This window comes from Struthio camelus, chromosome 2 (assembly GCF_040807025.1).
Source record: "Struthio camelus isolate bStrCam1 chromosome 2, bStrCam1.hap1, whole genome shotgun sequence".
Taxonomy (NCBI): domain Eukaryota; kingdom Metazoa; phylum Chordata; class Aves; order Struthioniformes; family Struthionidae; genus Struthio; species Struthio camelus.
This window is the reverse complement of record NC_090943.1, coordinates 104,597,613-104,613,308: the sequence shown is the minus strand read 5'-3', so window position 1 is coordinate 104,613,308 and position 15,696 is coordinate 104,597,613. Positions and strand designations below refer to the sequence as shown.

Genomic DNA, 15,696 nt, shown 5'->3' with positions numbered 1-15,696 from the left:
CTTTCCACAAGTCTGCCATGCACCTCATTTTGGAAGAGTTTTAGATCCTGCTCCTAATAGCTCCATTCTTGTAAACTGCTAAACGTGTGGCAGAAGACTGAGGGAAGAAGGACAGTTTAATAACAACAGTGAAAACAATGAATACATTTGAACCAAGATAAACTTCTGTATCTATGTTGCTGCTATGAAGAAGAGATGAAATAAATTTCTGCAGAATCTGTAATGAATTGTGCAGAAAATATTAAATTTGATTGTAAAGTGTTAATCGATTTGCAGCTGTAAATTTTCAATAGTGAAAGGATCTTTGTCAAACAGTTGGCTGACCTGGTGAAGACAGCTTTAAACTAGGCATGACAGAGCAGGGAGATGACAACCCATAGCGAAGTGAAGTAGTAGACCAGATTGGCAAGAAAAGGGTGCAGGGTGATGTACCTCCTAATCAACAAAACAGCACTAATGGGGAGGGGGGGCACCTGTATGCACACAAATATGGAAGTGCCGAAAAAACAGTATGATGATGGAAACTCTCACACTTTTTCTGGGAAATCAGCACGAGTGGGTGCCTCTCTGAAGCGGCTGTACAGGCACACAGCATGGGGAACAAACAGGAGGATTAGTGTAACTGCACTGTCTGTGTGCAGTTACAGGGCTACATTCTCATTGGGATCACAGAGACATGGTGGGATAACTCACACAACTGTAGTGCTGCGATGAGTGGCTACAGGCTCTTTAGGAAGGACAGGCCGGGACGGTAAGGAGGGGGAGTTGTCCGTTATGTGAGACGACAGTGGGAATGCAGGGAGCTCTGCCTGGGTGAGGGGACAGCTGGAGTTTACAGGTCAGGATTAGTGGGCAGCCCTACGTGGGCAGTGTTGTGGTGGGTGTCTGCTATATACCGTCTGATGAGGAAGAAGTAGATAAAGCCTACTTCAGAGGAAGAAGCCTCACAACAGGCCCTGGTCTTCATGCGGGGCTTTGACTACTCCAGTATCTGCTGGAAGGACAAGGCAGCAGGGCACAAACAACCCAGGAGGTTTTGGAGTGCTTTGATGATAACTTTCTGACACAGATAATTGATGAGTCCACACGGAGAGGTGCTCTGCTGGATCTGATATAAACTTATCAACAACGGAGAACTAGTTGGGGTTGTGACAGTCAGGGTCAGTTTTGGCTGTGGTGACCAAGAGATGGTGGAGTTCAGGATCCTGAGAGAAGGGAATGAGGCAACTAGCAGGATTGCACCCTGGACTTCAGACGAGCAGACTTGAACCTATTCAGAGATCTGCTTGGAAGTGTCCTGTAGGAGACTGACTTGGGGAGAAGAGGGGTCAAAGTGATCTAGTTGACTTTCAAGGATCACCCCCTCCAAGCTGAAGAATGGTCCATCCCAATATGACGGAATTCAAGCAAACATGGCAGGAGGCCTGCAAGGATGAATAATGAGCTCCTGACTAAAGTCAGAGATGAAAAGGAACTGTACAAGAAGTGGAAGCAGGGACAGATGACCCAGGAGGAGTATAGAGACACTGTCTGAGCATGAAAGGGTTAGGAAAGCCAAAGCTTACCTGGAGTTGAATCTGGCAAGGGATGTGGAGGGCAGCAAGAAGGGCTTCTACAGGTCTATCAGCAGCAAAAGGAAAAGGAGGGAAAATGTGGACCCACTGCTGAATGAGGCAGGCGACCTGGTGACAAAGGATATGGAAAAGGCTGACGTATTCAGTGCCATCTTCGCCTTAGTTTTTACTACTAAGATTCCTTCAGGAATCTCAAGCGCCTGAGACCAGTGTGAAAGTCTGGGTCAATGATGACTCACCCTTGGCAGAGGAGCATCCTGCTAGGGAACATTTAAACAAACTGGATATACGCAAGTCCATGGGCCCTGGTAGGTGGTATGCCTTCCACAAGTGCTGAGCAAGCTGGCTGATGTCAGTGCAAGGCTACTCTCTTCAAAAAGTTGTGGTGACCAGAGGAGGTTCCTGAGGACTGGAAGAAAGCAAATGTCTCTCCTTCTTCAAGAAGGGCAAGAAGGAGAATCTGGGGAACTACAGGCTGGTCTGCCTTACCTCAATCCCTGGGCAGGTGATGAAGCAGATAATCCTGGAAGCCATTTCCAAACCTATCAAAGACAAGAAGGGAACTGGGAGTAGTCAGTATGGATTTACAAAGGGGAAATCATGTCTGACCAACCTTCTATGACAAAGTGACTAGCTCAGTGGAGAAGGGGAGAGCAGTGGTTGTAGTTTATGTTGATTTTAGCAAGGCTGTTGAACTATCTCCTGTAACACCCTCATTGGCAAACTGATGAAGCACACACCAGATACATAGACAGTGAGATAAAGTGAAAATTAGATGAAATTAGATTGAAGGGTGGCAATCAACGGCACAAAGCCCATCTGGAGGCCAGCCACTAGTGGAGTAGCCCAGGGGTCAATACTGGGGCCAGTGCTGTTTAACATCTTCATTAATGACCTAGATGATGGGCAGAGGGCGTCCTCAGCAAATTTGCAGATGATACAAAACTGAGAGGGATGGTTGACAGACCACGTGGTTGTGCTGCCATTCAGAGGGACCTCTGCGGGCTGGAGAAATGAGCTGACAGGAACCTCATGAAGTCCAACAAGGGGAAATGCAAAGTCCTGCACCTGGGGAGAAATAACCCTATGCACCACTACAGGCTGGGGGCAGACCAGTTGGAAAACAGATTTGGAAAGAAGGACATGAGAGTCCTGGTGGACAAGCTGACCATGAGCCAGCAATGTGCCCTTGTGACAAAGGTGGCCAACAGAATCACGGCCTCCATTACAAAGAGCATTGCCAGCAGGTGGAGGGAGGTGATCCTTCTGCTCTGCTCAGCCCTGGTGAGACCACATCTGGAGTGCTGTGTCCAGTGCTGGGCTCCCCAGTACAAAAGAGACACGGATGTGCTGAAGAGGACCAGCTGAAAGCCTTTAGGAGGAGAAGGCTCAGGAAGAATCTTATCCATGTATATAAGTATCTAATGAGGGGCAGAAAAGAAGACAGAGCCAAACTCTTCTCAGTGGTGCCCAGTGACAGGACAAGACGCAATTGGCACAAACTGAAATACAGGAAATTTGATTTAAATGTGAGAAAACACTTCTTTACTGTGAGGGTGGTTGCACACAGAAGCAGATTGCCCTGAGAAGTTATGGAGTCTCCATCCTTGAAGGTATTCAAAACCCAACTGGACACAGCCCTGAGCAATGTGCTCTAGGTGCCCCTGCTTTGAACGGGGAGCTGGACTGGACAATCTTCCAGAGTTCCCGTCCAACTTCCGTAAGTCTGTAATGCTGTGAAAAGGAGAAAAAGGAATGGGAGGCTGTGTGTGATTTGTAACAGCAGGCTGATGGCTAATTGGTCTCAGCGTCACAGTTCTCTATACATTTACATTAAAATTGTAGAACCAGCATTTTTTTTACAAGGGTGAGCTAATAATTAATGTGATAAATCATTACCATTTTCAAGAACAAAAATAATTTCTGTCAGGATGAACAGTTAGTTACGTATTACTCTGGTTAGCTGCGTTTAAAACAACATAAATTGATGCATATAGTCACTGGTTCTATTCAAATCTTTCATCCCCATCTACAGCAGGGGATATTAGTGGTTAGAGAGCAGCCATCATGTTTTTGCCTTGTGTTTGGTTGTTGTGACCTTGGGAAAATTACTTTAGACATATTTTCAAAAGCGGCCCTCAGTTTGCTCCAGTGAAGTGACTTGGGCGTGAACTGTGGCTCTTTTTCTCTCATAGCAAAGAAACTTAAGCTGCTGTGAAGTGTCTGGAATGTGGACTAGTGCAATCTTTGCAACACATGGTATTATTACTCCATTGCTTCTGCAACCAGAGAACATCCAGAATTGTCCTCACACAGACATCTTTTCATCAACTTTTCTTGAATGTTGTGTCCTTTATATCTAGATTGTCATCAATTTTTTTTTTAGCACATATCTGCAGTAGTTAGTCACACACAGTCTTTATAGTGCTCATGCAACACATGCATTTACATTCGTATATGCTATATGCATGCCTTCCTCCCTTTTGGGCAGCAGTAGGCTGTTACATCTCCTCACCACTGGAGGAACAGCAACACAACTGTCCCTCCAGGCATCTCTGTGTGATCCACACAAGCATTTAAGAGCTTTTTAGGTACAAAATTATTCTTGGCAATCTACAAAGGAACAGCTTTAAGCCTTCTGATTCCTCACCTGAGGGTCCCCATGCACTAGCTAACATGCCTTCTTTATGCACGCATTGCCTTCTGAGAGCTTTATAGTTATTCTATCAAGCAGACTGTGTGTCCATTAGGAATCTATCTAATACTTAGATGCTATAATGCTGGAAATCCTCACCTATTTTGAGGAGTGTAGCCCCAGGTTTTAGAAATGAGTACCTGTAGTGAGGTACATATTTAAGTATCTAATAAATTCCCTCCTGTATGGTAGCATTGAGCATCCAATAGCACACACCACGAAACAAATTAAGTGTCAATTACCTAAATATCAATTCAGAATCTTACATTTAGGCATACACTTAAAAAAAATCATAGCCATCAATGATATTTAAATCAATGGCATTTCTTGTTGTATCTTCTAATACAGTTTCATAAATTCTAAAAGTCTTTAGTATTACAAATAGAAGTCAAAATTCCCCATTTCTGCATTTGCAGTGCATAGGAACACCCATGTGCCCCTTTGCAGCTGAAACTCTGCCTGCAGCTCTGCAGCCTGGTGACACACTGAATCAAATCGCACCCTTTGCGGTTTCCAAGGCAACAGCAGAGCCTTGGAAATGAGCTGCACAAGGGCGGCAACAGAAATCCTAGAACATTTTAATGCCTGTCTATATTTTCCTATTGTTTGAAAAAGAATTGCAAACATACAAACGTGAAAAAATGCTGCAGCATACACAATAGACCAAATGTCTTCCCATGGCTTTATTCTCACTTATTTACCATGGATAATATCATGTATTACTTGGGTATATATATCAGAGACTGCACAGCTTATTTGAGAGTCTTTCTGTTGCAACTCTAATGATCACACTCTCTTCGTTAGCTTATTGTCTGTCTTTTACCTGACAACTACAATATTTCCACCTGATGAAGACTATCTAAGGTCACCTTCTGAATCTGGTGTGCATTAAGATACAAACATTTCTGCCAGCAGGAAGATGAAATAATTGTGAAGATATATTTTTTTCTACTAATAGAAATCATGAAAAAGAATCTATTTCTATTTCAAAATCACAACCCGCTGCAGGCAATTAGGTACAATAATGATGAGCATGCTTTTATGAATGAGCAAAAGCAGTTTTGTTGTAGTCTCTTCTGTACCTGTGTTTGTTGTACCTTGAGTCTTGTGTGTTTGGCCAAGAACAAAAGAGATAGGATGAGTGTGTGAGAGCACCACGTTACAGAACAAGTTGGGAGCATGGGCACTGGCAGTTGTAAAGTGACCCACATTCCTTTTGAGGGACAAACTCTTTCTTCATGAAACTAACACTTCTTCTTTCGCCTTTGTTTCTCTTACGGTCTTATACTGTAAACTCTGAAGGTCAGGAATTTCTCTGTCTATGTCTACAGGACATAGCAAATAGAAACCCACTCATTTGGCTTCCTAGAGTCACCACAGTAGGCATGATCACTAGTGTATTGTATCACAAAATGGCTCCAGAAAGGGAAAAATATGTTTATCATCATCAGATTTACTGAGAAGAAACAATGCAGAGTGCAAAACAATGCAGCCTCTCATTATTTCTGCTTGACATACCAGATGTGATGGGGTAGCAGCCAGATGGCTCCTGCCTCCATCCAGGTTGCATCTATCTCCTGAGATCGCTCAGTAAATTAAATGCCTTTGTTATCTCTATGAACTAGCTCCTTCAGTCAAGATATGACTAAGATTCCAGCATCAATATAGATGAAATGTTGAGAACAGTGTTTTCCAGAGCAGCCTATTTCCTGCATGTCATTGAGAACAAGGCACAGACAATGACTTTGATCTGCTAGTCAGTTTTTGTTCCTTAGTCTCTTTGCTCTATGCTGCAATCCAATAGTTACAAGTAACTTGGACCGATACTAAGTAAACTCTAAACTTTATCTTGTGACGGGGGGGGGGGAAGTCCGTTAAGAGATGCAGCAGTTTATGGTGGGATTAAATGTTGTTTAAAATCACTTAAGTTCTCTGCAGACTTCAGGGTGCTGTTCCACTAGATGACTGAATTGACCTAACAGCTCGCTCTGCTCTCTCCTATTGAGTTGTGTGCTTTCCCCCCACTTTCCTTTGCACCAGCTCTGTCTGGTGCACTCCCTGATCGAAAAAGAAGCTTCTTCCCTATGCCCAGTTTACTGGGCCATTAGTTTAAGGAGCTGAATTGACTCATAGAAGGGTCAGAGAAGCCCTAGAGCTGACAAAGGAAACAAGAAGAACATATCACCTGAAGCACAGCAACAGGAAGAGAACTATTCTTTTTAGCAGCTGAAGGAAATTAAATCAGCCTGGTCCATCTCACAGAGCTGCCCCTTTCTGTGAGTACTATCTCTCCCAAAGCCCTGGAGATCTCTAATCCCAGCCTGCTGTATAAGCTTACTCCTTGCCTGCTAGTATAGGGTTGGAATCGTGGTAATTAATGAATTGTATGATTAGTATTTATAAAACCAGCATTATGCTGGCTGCACAGAAGCAAAGCATAAGAAATCAATGTTTGAATTTCATTTGATGTTTGTAAAGTTTTTTGTGAGGCCATTTGAATTCTGCTTGAAAACCATGTTTAATAATTCACTGTGAAGATAGGCAGGATCTTTCTATTGCATTCAGGCAAAACACAAACATTTGTCAATACAAAACAACCCAGAGCTGTTTACCGAACAAACTATACAATCTGATAGGGTACCCATTTTTTCTTTTGGAACAAGTGCTTTCACATCCTGCTGAAGTTGAACTGTTATTAACGTTTCTATCATGGTAATAATAGATGCACTCTTATCAAAACAGAAAGAAAATGTGCCTTAAACTTACTAAGGAAGCAAAGTGAGAAAAATAATCTCATCATAAAAGATGATCTATGGATAAACAGAGACCAGAAAGAATCTCTGTTGTATAAGAGTCAAACATTAACAAACAACAACTTAGCAAAGCTAAAATTTGATTTCCTCTCTAATGGTTGGAATTCTGCCTGTAGGAGGAAAATGCCATTCAGTGGGGCAGAAGGAATAGCCTACCTTAAATTATTTCTTATTTGCTTAGATGCTGTAAACAGACCACCTTTTTATATGTGCACTTTTACAAGACGTTTTTCTTTCTGGAGGATTTCAAAGTAAAATACTTGAAATCACATTAAAACTAACAATAGAGAAACTTGTTCCTTCTTGTTGCCAACTTCCTTCTTGTTGAACTGCTCAGAGAAATAGAAGAGTCATCATCTGCACTATTTCCTTTGCTGGCTTTCAGAACTCTTCCCTAGTATTCAAGTTAATACTCAAAGAATTCCAACTGGAAAAGTGTCCAGTGGGGTCAGGTCTAAGAAATGTCTTTCTTTTTCTAAAGCACAACGTTTCCTATGGCACTTTCCTATGCCCACGTTCTAGTTCAGATGCTTCCATTTTGAATTTTCAGGTAAGCAAGCCAGAGGTAACAACCATCTAAAATGGAAGTGTCTGAGATCCAAAGTAGTCTGCTCTTTCCCATCTTAACAAATAAAAGATCAGCACAAGTGATTGGTGGCATACCAAAAGGCACATGCTTAGCATCACCAACTTTTAGATTGGAGGGGGGCAGGGACCACAAATACCATTGATTCAGTCATGTACAAGAATAACCCCTAATACTTAAAGATTTGTTGCAGAGCTGAAGAAAGGGGAAAAAAATAACTTAACTTGAATTGCCTTATGCAAGTATGCACATAACACACATTACAACAGTCATAAGCTTTGTTTTGCAGGACCTTAAAAAAACTGAAAAATACATGGAAATATTGAGAAGGGAATTATTTATAAATGAGAAAACAGCATCTCCCACACACCATGTGGGTTCAGGGGAACAGCATTACCAATAGGCAGGCTACCACATCTGAACAGTCCCTAAAAGTCTGTATGAGCTGCACTTTAACATGGAATGGGAAAGTAAAACAACATCCCCTTGGGAGAAAGGGTATGTACCAAATAGAAAGGATCATCACATGATCCCTCTAGGGAGCATTCCATCTCCTGGTAGTTTTAGCAAACAAATATTAGGCTTCATTAAAAAAGACGAATAATCCAGTAATTAAGACACCACCCACTGTAAAGTAGAATTTAATATAGTTTAACAGCAGAAGGTTTGAGTTTTTGTTTTTTAAGTAAGGTAGCTTTGGTTTGTTGGTGGGTTGTTTTTTTTTTTTTTTTGGAAAGTGAATTATATGCAGAATTAAACTTGGCATACACCAAAACAGTATCAGGACTTGTCCTGATCTAGTTGATATAAAAGTTTTGCTATGGCGCTTATGGAAAGGGGCAAAAGCTGAAGTAAACAAAGGGAGAACACCACTGTGTGCGGAGTATGACTAGATGTCCCAATTCTTTCTTGGGAGTTAAGAAAACTTGCCCCTTTCAACACAACAGCCACAATCCCCTCCAGGCATCAGTGCTGTGTGTTTTGCAGTAGCATATTACGGCATTGGTCAGTAAAGGACAGTGTCACTTCATTGTATTTTTTTAAAAACACATAATTGCAAGGATACCCAGAAGGTCCTACCAGCTCTATACTGTGTAAGCAGTGCATGAGATGACATTCATAAGCAGGAAATTTCTTTGAGCAAGATTAGGGTTTTCCTCCCCGTTCCTACACACCAAAGATTTGATTTCCCTTCTTTCTTCAGGCTATAAACCATTCTGCTACTTCTGTTTGCTGTGTTCTTCACCTCATACCTTCTGGAAAGGTATATCTCTGAACAGGATAGGCCTCACTGATTTCAGTCAGATTCTCACATGACCAGTACTGTTGCCTATTTAACACATCCCATTCCTGACATAAGCATGTATCTCAGATACATTAGAGAATTACTCTGACTCCCATTTGACAGATTGAAAAACATCTGCTGGAACAGCTGTAGGCCTATATTCAAGCGAAACTTAAACATTTGGAGAAGTCTTTGAAAACTAGCCCATGCAAAACTTACGACAGATTTCTCCCAGGAACCAGCCCATAGACTGGGCTATCCTTTCACAATGCTGTTGACAAAATGGCTCTAGATCGATGTGCTAGATCTAAATAGGGAAGGGAAATTTAAAGAGATGACTTCTCAGTAGTACCAGACCTCCTCCTGTTTCTATTTAAGCCTAAATAGTAACCCAGCTGCTTTTAGAACCTTATCATAGCTTTATCATCTGTACATCTGAAAGAACATGTCTTCTGGTAGAGTTATTTACCTTGATCAAGACATTCTATGCATGCACTCCTAAAAAGAGTGCCACATTACTCAGAGGATGAAAAGAGGTGGCTCCCTTCCACATCATCAGTTCTAATGGTCAATAGATGAGGATGCTTCCCTGCAGGCCATATCTTTGATATTTCTAGAGATTGATATTTTATTGCTATTATTAATTTTCCTCTATTAACAGAAATACGTTAAGTCATTACGAGTGGCCTAAGTTGTATCTCACTAAGCCTGCACTATCATTCTTCAGGGAAGGGTGCCTTTAATGTGATACCTTAAGCCATAGAGGAAGAGTTCACAGCAACAATTACAAATCAGTGCCAACACAGGTTTAAGGCAGTTAGAGGTTACTTATGCTAACCATAAATGCTCACAGTGGTTCTGCTTTTTGTAAAAGAATAGTATGGCCATAAACACTGGAAAACGTGTTTGTTGTTTACCATAGAACAGTCAAGTCTCCAATTTGTGTAATGAATGGTCTCCCAGGTGATAGATCCAGCTGGACCTTTGAGCTGCAGCTACAAATCAGTGCCGCAGCCTCCATTCCCAATATGAGGCTCCTCTTCTTCCATTGTAATTGGCTTACTATTCCTACCTAGCAGGAGTGAATTTCTCCAAGTTTTCCAGTATTTCCTTTTCCTGCATTTCCCTCAACTCCTTACTAAGATGCAAGTATTTTTGTATGATTGTGGCTGGCAAATAAGCTGCGTAGGATTTATAAAGTGACAAGTTTCCATGTAGAGTATCTCTATTTATTCTTTCTCTTCCTTTAGGGAAAACTGATGCAAACAATAGTAAGCAATGTAGGAAGGTGTCCTACTTTCTACTACAGTGAGCTGCTTTGAGAGCATCTCTTGGGGAACTATATTTAAGGATTATCTAAAGGCGTTACAATTACGCTAAGAATTAGAAGCTAAACATGTTGAACAGTAGTGAAACTTGCCAGTGACACTACAGAAAGGAAGACGCTGACCAGAGACCAGGTTTTTACCTTTTAGTTAAGAAAGCTTGTTTAAAAAACTAGTAGTATTTTGAACCATTTGCTCACTTCCCCTTCTTCCCCACAATGATTTCCAAAAGGCAAAAATACCTGAAGAGAGAATTACTTGCTGGGTCCCCTTCTCAGCTTTAGAAACAAAGCTATATATAGCAGACAATTTCAAGCGCAGTCCAGTTAGGCAATTTCAGAGGAAGGTTACTTTGACAACCACATAGGCTATTAGTTCCTAAGGGGCCTAGGGGCAGTGCATGGTAACTCAGTTACTAGAACAACCTCATTTTGCTTAATGCTTAATCATAGAGCTGCTCAAGTGCTAAGAAACACAAGTGATGTTGTGGGAGGATATGATTATTTGTTTACAGACAGTTCAGGCATTTCTAAATGGCTTCTCACCCCACTTTTCAGAGCATACATCAAAAGTCGCAGGACAGATGAGAGCAAAGAATATCAAATGCCTGCTGTCCTACACACCATCTTAAACCCCAAATTTGGATAATAAACCTATCAGCAAGGGAACAGGGTACACACAAAGCAGTGTCTGCAGGCAACAGAGGAGAGCTAACACAGGCAAGATTAGTTATGCACAGTAGTTTCCTTTTAAGCCTTTATTTCAGCAATGCTTTGCAAGCATTTCATTAAGGAGTCACAAAAGAGGTTGCATACATGCAAATGCTAACTCCCTTTGAGCAATAAGGACAGGAGTCATTAGCTATTGTTAATGGATACTAGACCTCACTAAAGCAAAGTTGCAAGGAGCTAGGATATTAAATCCTAGACACTTTTTATGCTCATCTCTACTTGTAGCATTAGCAATACTTCTCAAAACAATGTATTTTGATACAAGAGCACTCCCTAAACTGGTGTTGCATAAACTAGGGACTATAAGCACAGATTGGGTAGTTGGTATTCTTCCTCTAGTTTTGCACTAGAAAAAATATCTTAGACCTTGCACCTGCTGAAGACTGCATTGTAGGCTTACTTCTCCCTCTGGAAGAAATCCACTCAGGTTCTTTGTGACTTTCAAGCCATAAGTCAACACAAATCCCTCCTCCCTCACCATAAGCAACCACACTTACCTTCACAAGGGGGAGTCCTGCTGTGCTGTTCTTCTGCCCAGGTAAGAGCTCCATTTGCTGCTGCAATTTAAAAGCATTCAAAAATAGTAGTGGTGTAAACGTGTGGTGTAAACGTGTAAGTTGGATGTGGGACATAGTGACAGTCAGGGCTTGTTCAAGTATCCCAGGATTGTATTTACACTCTAGGCAACCTCTTAAGCAATGTTACTTGGAAGTTGGCCCATCATCCCTTGTCTCCTAAAGGGATTGATGGATAATACCTCTTATAGTTAAGTGCAGTTTGGTGGCTATTTTGGGGAAACACTCACCTTGAGACACTGAAGAAAGTTATGCCTGATGTTCAGGTTCTCAGGTAACTTGTTGACCATGACTGTACACTGCTAGGGCAATTCTAGACCCATGCTTCTCTGTATGAGCTTTTTCCTATTTAGCGAGGAGGGCCAAGGGGAAATGGGATTGCTCAGGATCAAGTCAAATCACAAGCACCCATCCATATTCAGAGTACTATAGTCCCTGCAACAAGAAAAAATAGCTGCTGAATGGCAGTGGGGAAGTCTACAGTTATCCTGTCACATTGGTTTTGATGGTTTGTAATGTGGAATTAAATACCCTCTAGCTGACCTCACTACCATCTATGTCCAAAAATAGAAGCTGCAGGATCTTCTAGTGCACTGTCTTGTTTCTATTAGTTAAGGCAGCTTTCTCTCCAACAATGGATTAACTGTTAGACATGAGTGCCTTAATATTGAATCCACAATTGCCATAAATTAGCTACCCTCATAGGCCAAACTGCAGTTTACTCATACACAGCAAAATTAATAGCCTGAGAAACCTTGTTTTATTAAGTTTAACCTTTTACTGAAATCAAGGTTTAAACAAGATTTAGACTGAGAAATGAAGTTACAGAAAACTACAAGAGTTGATAGTGTTAAACATCTTAATTTAGAGAGAAATAAGGCAGAGGACACCATTTAGAACACAAAAAGCCTTTATGTTTGAGAAGTTAACCATTTAAACAGAAGACTGAAGTATTTTTGCAACTACTGTTACATTGGACAGTCAAGGATACAAAACTGCTGACAGAAGCAACAGTGGAGAGCACCAAATTAAAAAAATGCATGCTTCAGCACAACTGCACAGATTTTCTCCTTTCAATGAACACTTGCCTGCTTAAACTAAACCTTTTTCCTACACCTTTCAACATTACGCCTCATCCTCCTCGCCTTCCTCTTCAAATTCACCCTGCTCGTCAGCGGTGGCATCCTGGTATTGCTGGTATTCTGAGACCAGGTCATTCATGTTGCTCTCTGCCTCCGTGAACTCCATTTCATCCATGCCCTCGCCGGTGTACCAGTGCAAGAAAGCCTTGCGCCGGAACATGGCTGTGAACTGCTCCGAGATCCTCTTGAACAGCTCCTGAATAGCCGTGCTGTTCCCAATGAAGGTGGCAGACATCTTGAGCCCGCGCGGGGGGATGTCGCAGACGGCCGTCTTCACGTTATTGGGGATCCACTCCACAAAGTAGCTGCTGTTCTTGTTCTGCACGTTGAGCATTTGCTCGTCCACCTCCTTCATGGACATCCGGCCTCGGAAAATGGCAGCCACCGTCAGGTAGCGACCGTGGCGGGGGTCGCAGGCTGCCATCATGTTCTTAGAATCAAACATCTGCTGCGTGAGCTCGGGCACCGTCAGGGCTCGGTACTGCTGGCTGCCGCGGCTCGTGAGAGGGGCAAAGCCCGGCATGAAGAAGTGCAGCCGGGGGAAAGGCACCATGTTGACCGCCAGCTTGCGCAGATCGGCGTTCAGCTGGCCGGGGAAGCGAAGGCAGGTCGTCACGCCGCTCATGGTGGCCGAGACCAGGTGGTTGAGGTCCCCGTACGTGGGAGTGGTGAGCTTCAGGGTGCGGAAGCAAATGTCATACAAGGCCTCATTGTCAATGCAGTAGGTCTCGTCCGTGTTCTCCACCAGCTGGTGCACAGAAAGGGTGGCATTGTAGGGCTCCACCACCGTGTCCGACACCTTGGGAGAGGGCATGACGCTGAAGGTGTTCATGATGCGGTCGGGGTACTCCTCCCTGATCTTGCTGATGAGGAGGGTGCCCATCCCAGAGCCCGTGCCACCGCCCAAGGAGTGGGTCAGCTGAAAGCCCTGGAGGCAGTCGCAGCTTTCCGATTCCTTCCTCACCACGTCCAGGACAGAGTCCACTAGCTCAGCTCCTTCTGTGTAGTGGCCCTTTGCCCAGTTGTTGCCAGCCCCGCTCTGACCTGGGAGGCAGAGCAGAAAGCAGATGCCACGTTAGCGCCCCTACCAGAAAAGGCGATCCCGCTTCTCCCTGCCCCGCAGCAGACGCCCGTTGCTCCCAGCCCCCCTGCCCAGTTAAGGGTCCTTCTCCCTGCGTCGCTCGCGTGCCAACTCACAGCCTTTCCTGTGAGTTGCACGCAGCACACGCCTGGGGACCCCTCCGGTCCCGTTACCTACCAAAGACAAAGTTGTCTGGTCGGAAGATCTGTCCAAAGGGGCCAGAGCGGACAGAGTCCATAGTGCCGGGTTCCAGGTCGACCAGGATGGCACGGGGGACATACTTGTTACCTGCGGGAGGAACCAGCACCGGCGTTACAGCCCTGCAGTCGGCAGCCAGTGGCACAAGAGAGTCCTGGCAGACTCCAGAAATCACTGCCACAACACCACCACCACCCAGACAGAGGCAGAGGGTATTTAGAGGGAAAAGGGGAGTGCATCAGCACTGACACAAATCAGACATTAGCGCTCTGCCAGGCGATCCCCAGCCGTGCAGCAGGAGCTCAGGCCAGCTCCCGCAGCACTCAGGGTGCCTCCAGACCCCTGTTTCCTGGGGCTCCCGAAAGACAAGGAGGGCCACTAAAAGCCATTACCAGTAGCTTCATTGTAGTAGACGTTGATCCTCTCCAGCTGCAGGTCGCTGTCACCGTGGTAGCTGCCCGTGGGGTCGATGCCGTGCTCATCGCTGATCACCTCCCAGAACTGCAAGGCGACGGCAGGGCACCGCGCTCAGCCGCAGCCCCCGGCCCGGCCACACCCCCTCCCCCCATCCCCGACGGCCGCCACGTGGCGGGCACCCATTGGCGGCGCCGCGCGGGCGGCCATGGCCAGACGCGGCTGTCACCGCGCCTCTGGTCCGGCGCGCCGGCGAGGAAGGGGGGCGTGGCAGCCCCGGCCGCACCGGCCACCCGCGGGAGGGGGGGTCCGCCGCCACCACCACCTCTCCGCAGTCCCCCCGCCACGGCCGCGCCCCGGCGGCCGCCCGCACCCCCCCACCCCGCGGGGGAGCCGCCCCGCACGGACCCCTCCTCGGCGAGGCGAAAGCGGGAAGCGCGCCGGCACCGGCACAGCGGCGCCCCCCGCGCCGCTGCCCCCGGGGGCGCCCAGCGCAGCGGCCGCCGCCTCTCCTTGCCACCCCGCCCATCACCTTGGCCCCGATCTGGTTGCCGCACTGGCCAGCCTGGATGTGCACGATCTCACGCATGGTGCCGGTGTCTCACGGTGCCACGAGCCCCCGCTGCCGCCGCTCCCGCACTCGCCGCCGCAGCGGCCGCGCCCCGCGCCGCGCCTTAAATCGGGCGCCGCCGCCCCGCCCCCTCCGGGCTCGCCCCGCCCCCGCCGGTGACGTAATGCGGGAACCGGGCGGGGCGGGGCCTCGCCGCCCGCCCCCAGCCAATGGGCGGGCGGGGGCGGGGCGAGGCTGCGGCATTGTCTGCCGCGGCGGGGGTCGCTGCCCGGAGCCGCCGTCGCTGTCGCCGCCGCCGCCGCCCCCGTTTGTCGCTGACACCGGGGACAAAGGGCCGGCGGGGGCGGCGGCCGCCGCAGCCGCCGCAGCCACCGCCCGCGCTCGGCGCTGAGCCGCGGCCGTGCCCCGCCGGGGGACCCCCCGCGCCGTTCCCCGGCGAGCGCGCCCCGACGGCCCCGGGCCGCCGCCCCCCCCCCCCGCCCTTTTGTTCCCGGGGCCGGTGCAGGGCGGCAGCGGGGCCAGGGCTGCCGCCTCCGGGGCGGGGACCGGCGAACAGGTTGATTCCCCCCTCCCCCTCCGCGGCCGTGCCGTGCCGCTGCCCCGCGGTGTGATAAAAGCATCACCAAAAAGCAGCCGGGCATGGCCGGGCGGGTGGGAGGGGGGGAAGCTGCTTTCCTGACAAAATGAGATGCGTTACTGTGAAACT

At 46.4% G+C, this 15,696-nt stretch overlaps 1 protein-coding gene across 1 annotated transcript; it reads right to left on the bottom strand.

Annotated features, from left to right (window-relative positions):
- Positions 1-12,476: 12,476 nt before the first annotated feature.
- Positions 12,477-15,130, bottom strand: LOC104146119 (tubulin beta-2 chain). Its single transcript, XM_068931972.1, has 4 exons — positions 14,952-15,130; positions 14,398-14,506; positions 13,985-14,095; positions 12,477-13,770 (listed from the first exon to the last, which is right to left on the bottom strand). The coding sequence occupies exons 1-4, from the start codon at positions 15,006-15,008 to the stop codon at positions 12,710-12,712; spliced, it is 1,338 nt and encodes a 445-aa protein (XP_068788073.1). The 5' UTR covers positions 15,009-15,130; the 3' UTR covers positions 12,477-12,709.
- Between the last annotated feature and the right edge of the window lie 566 nt (positions 15,131-15,696).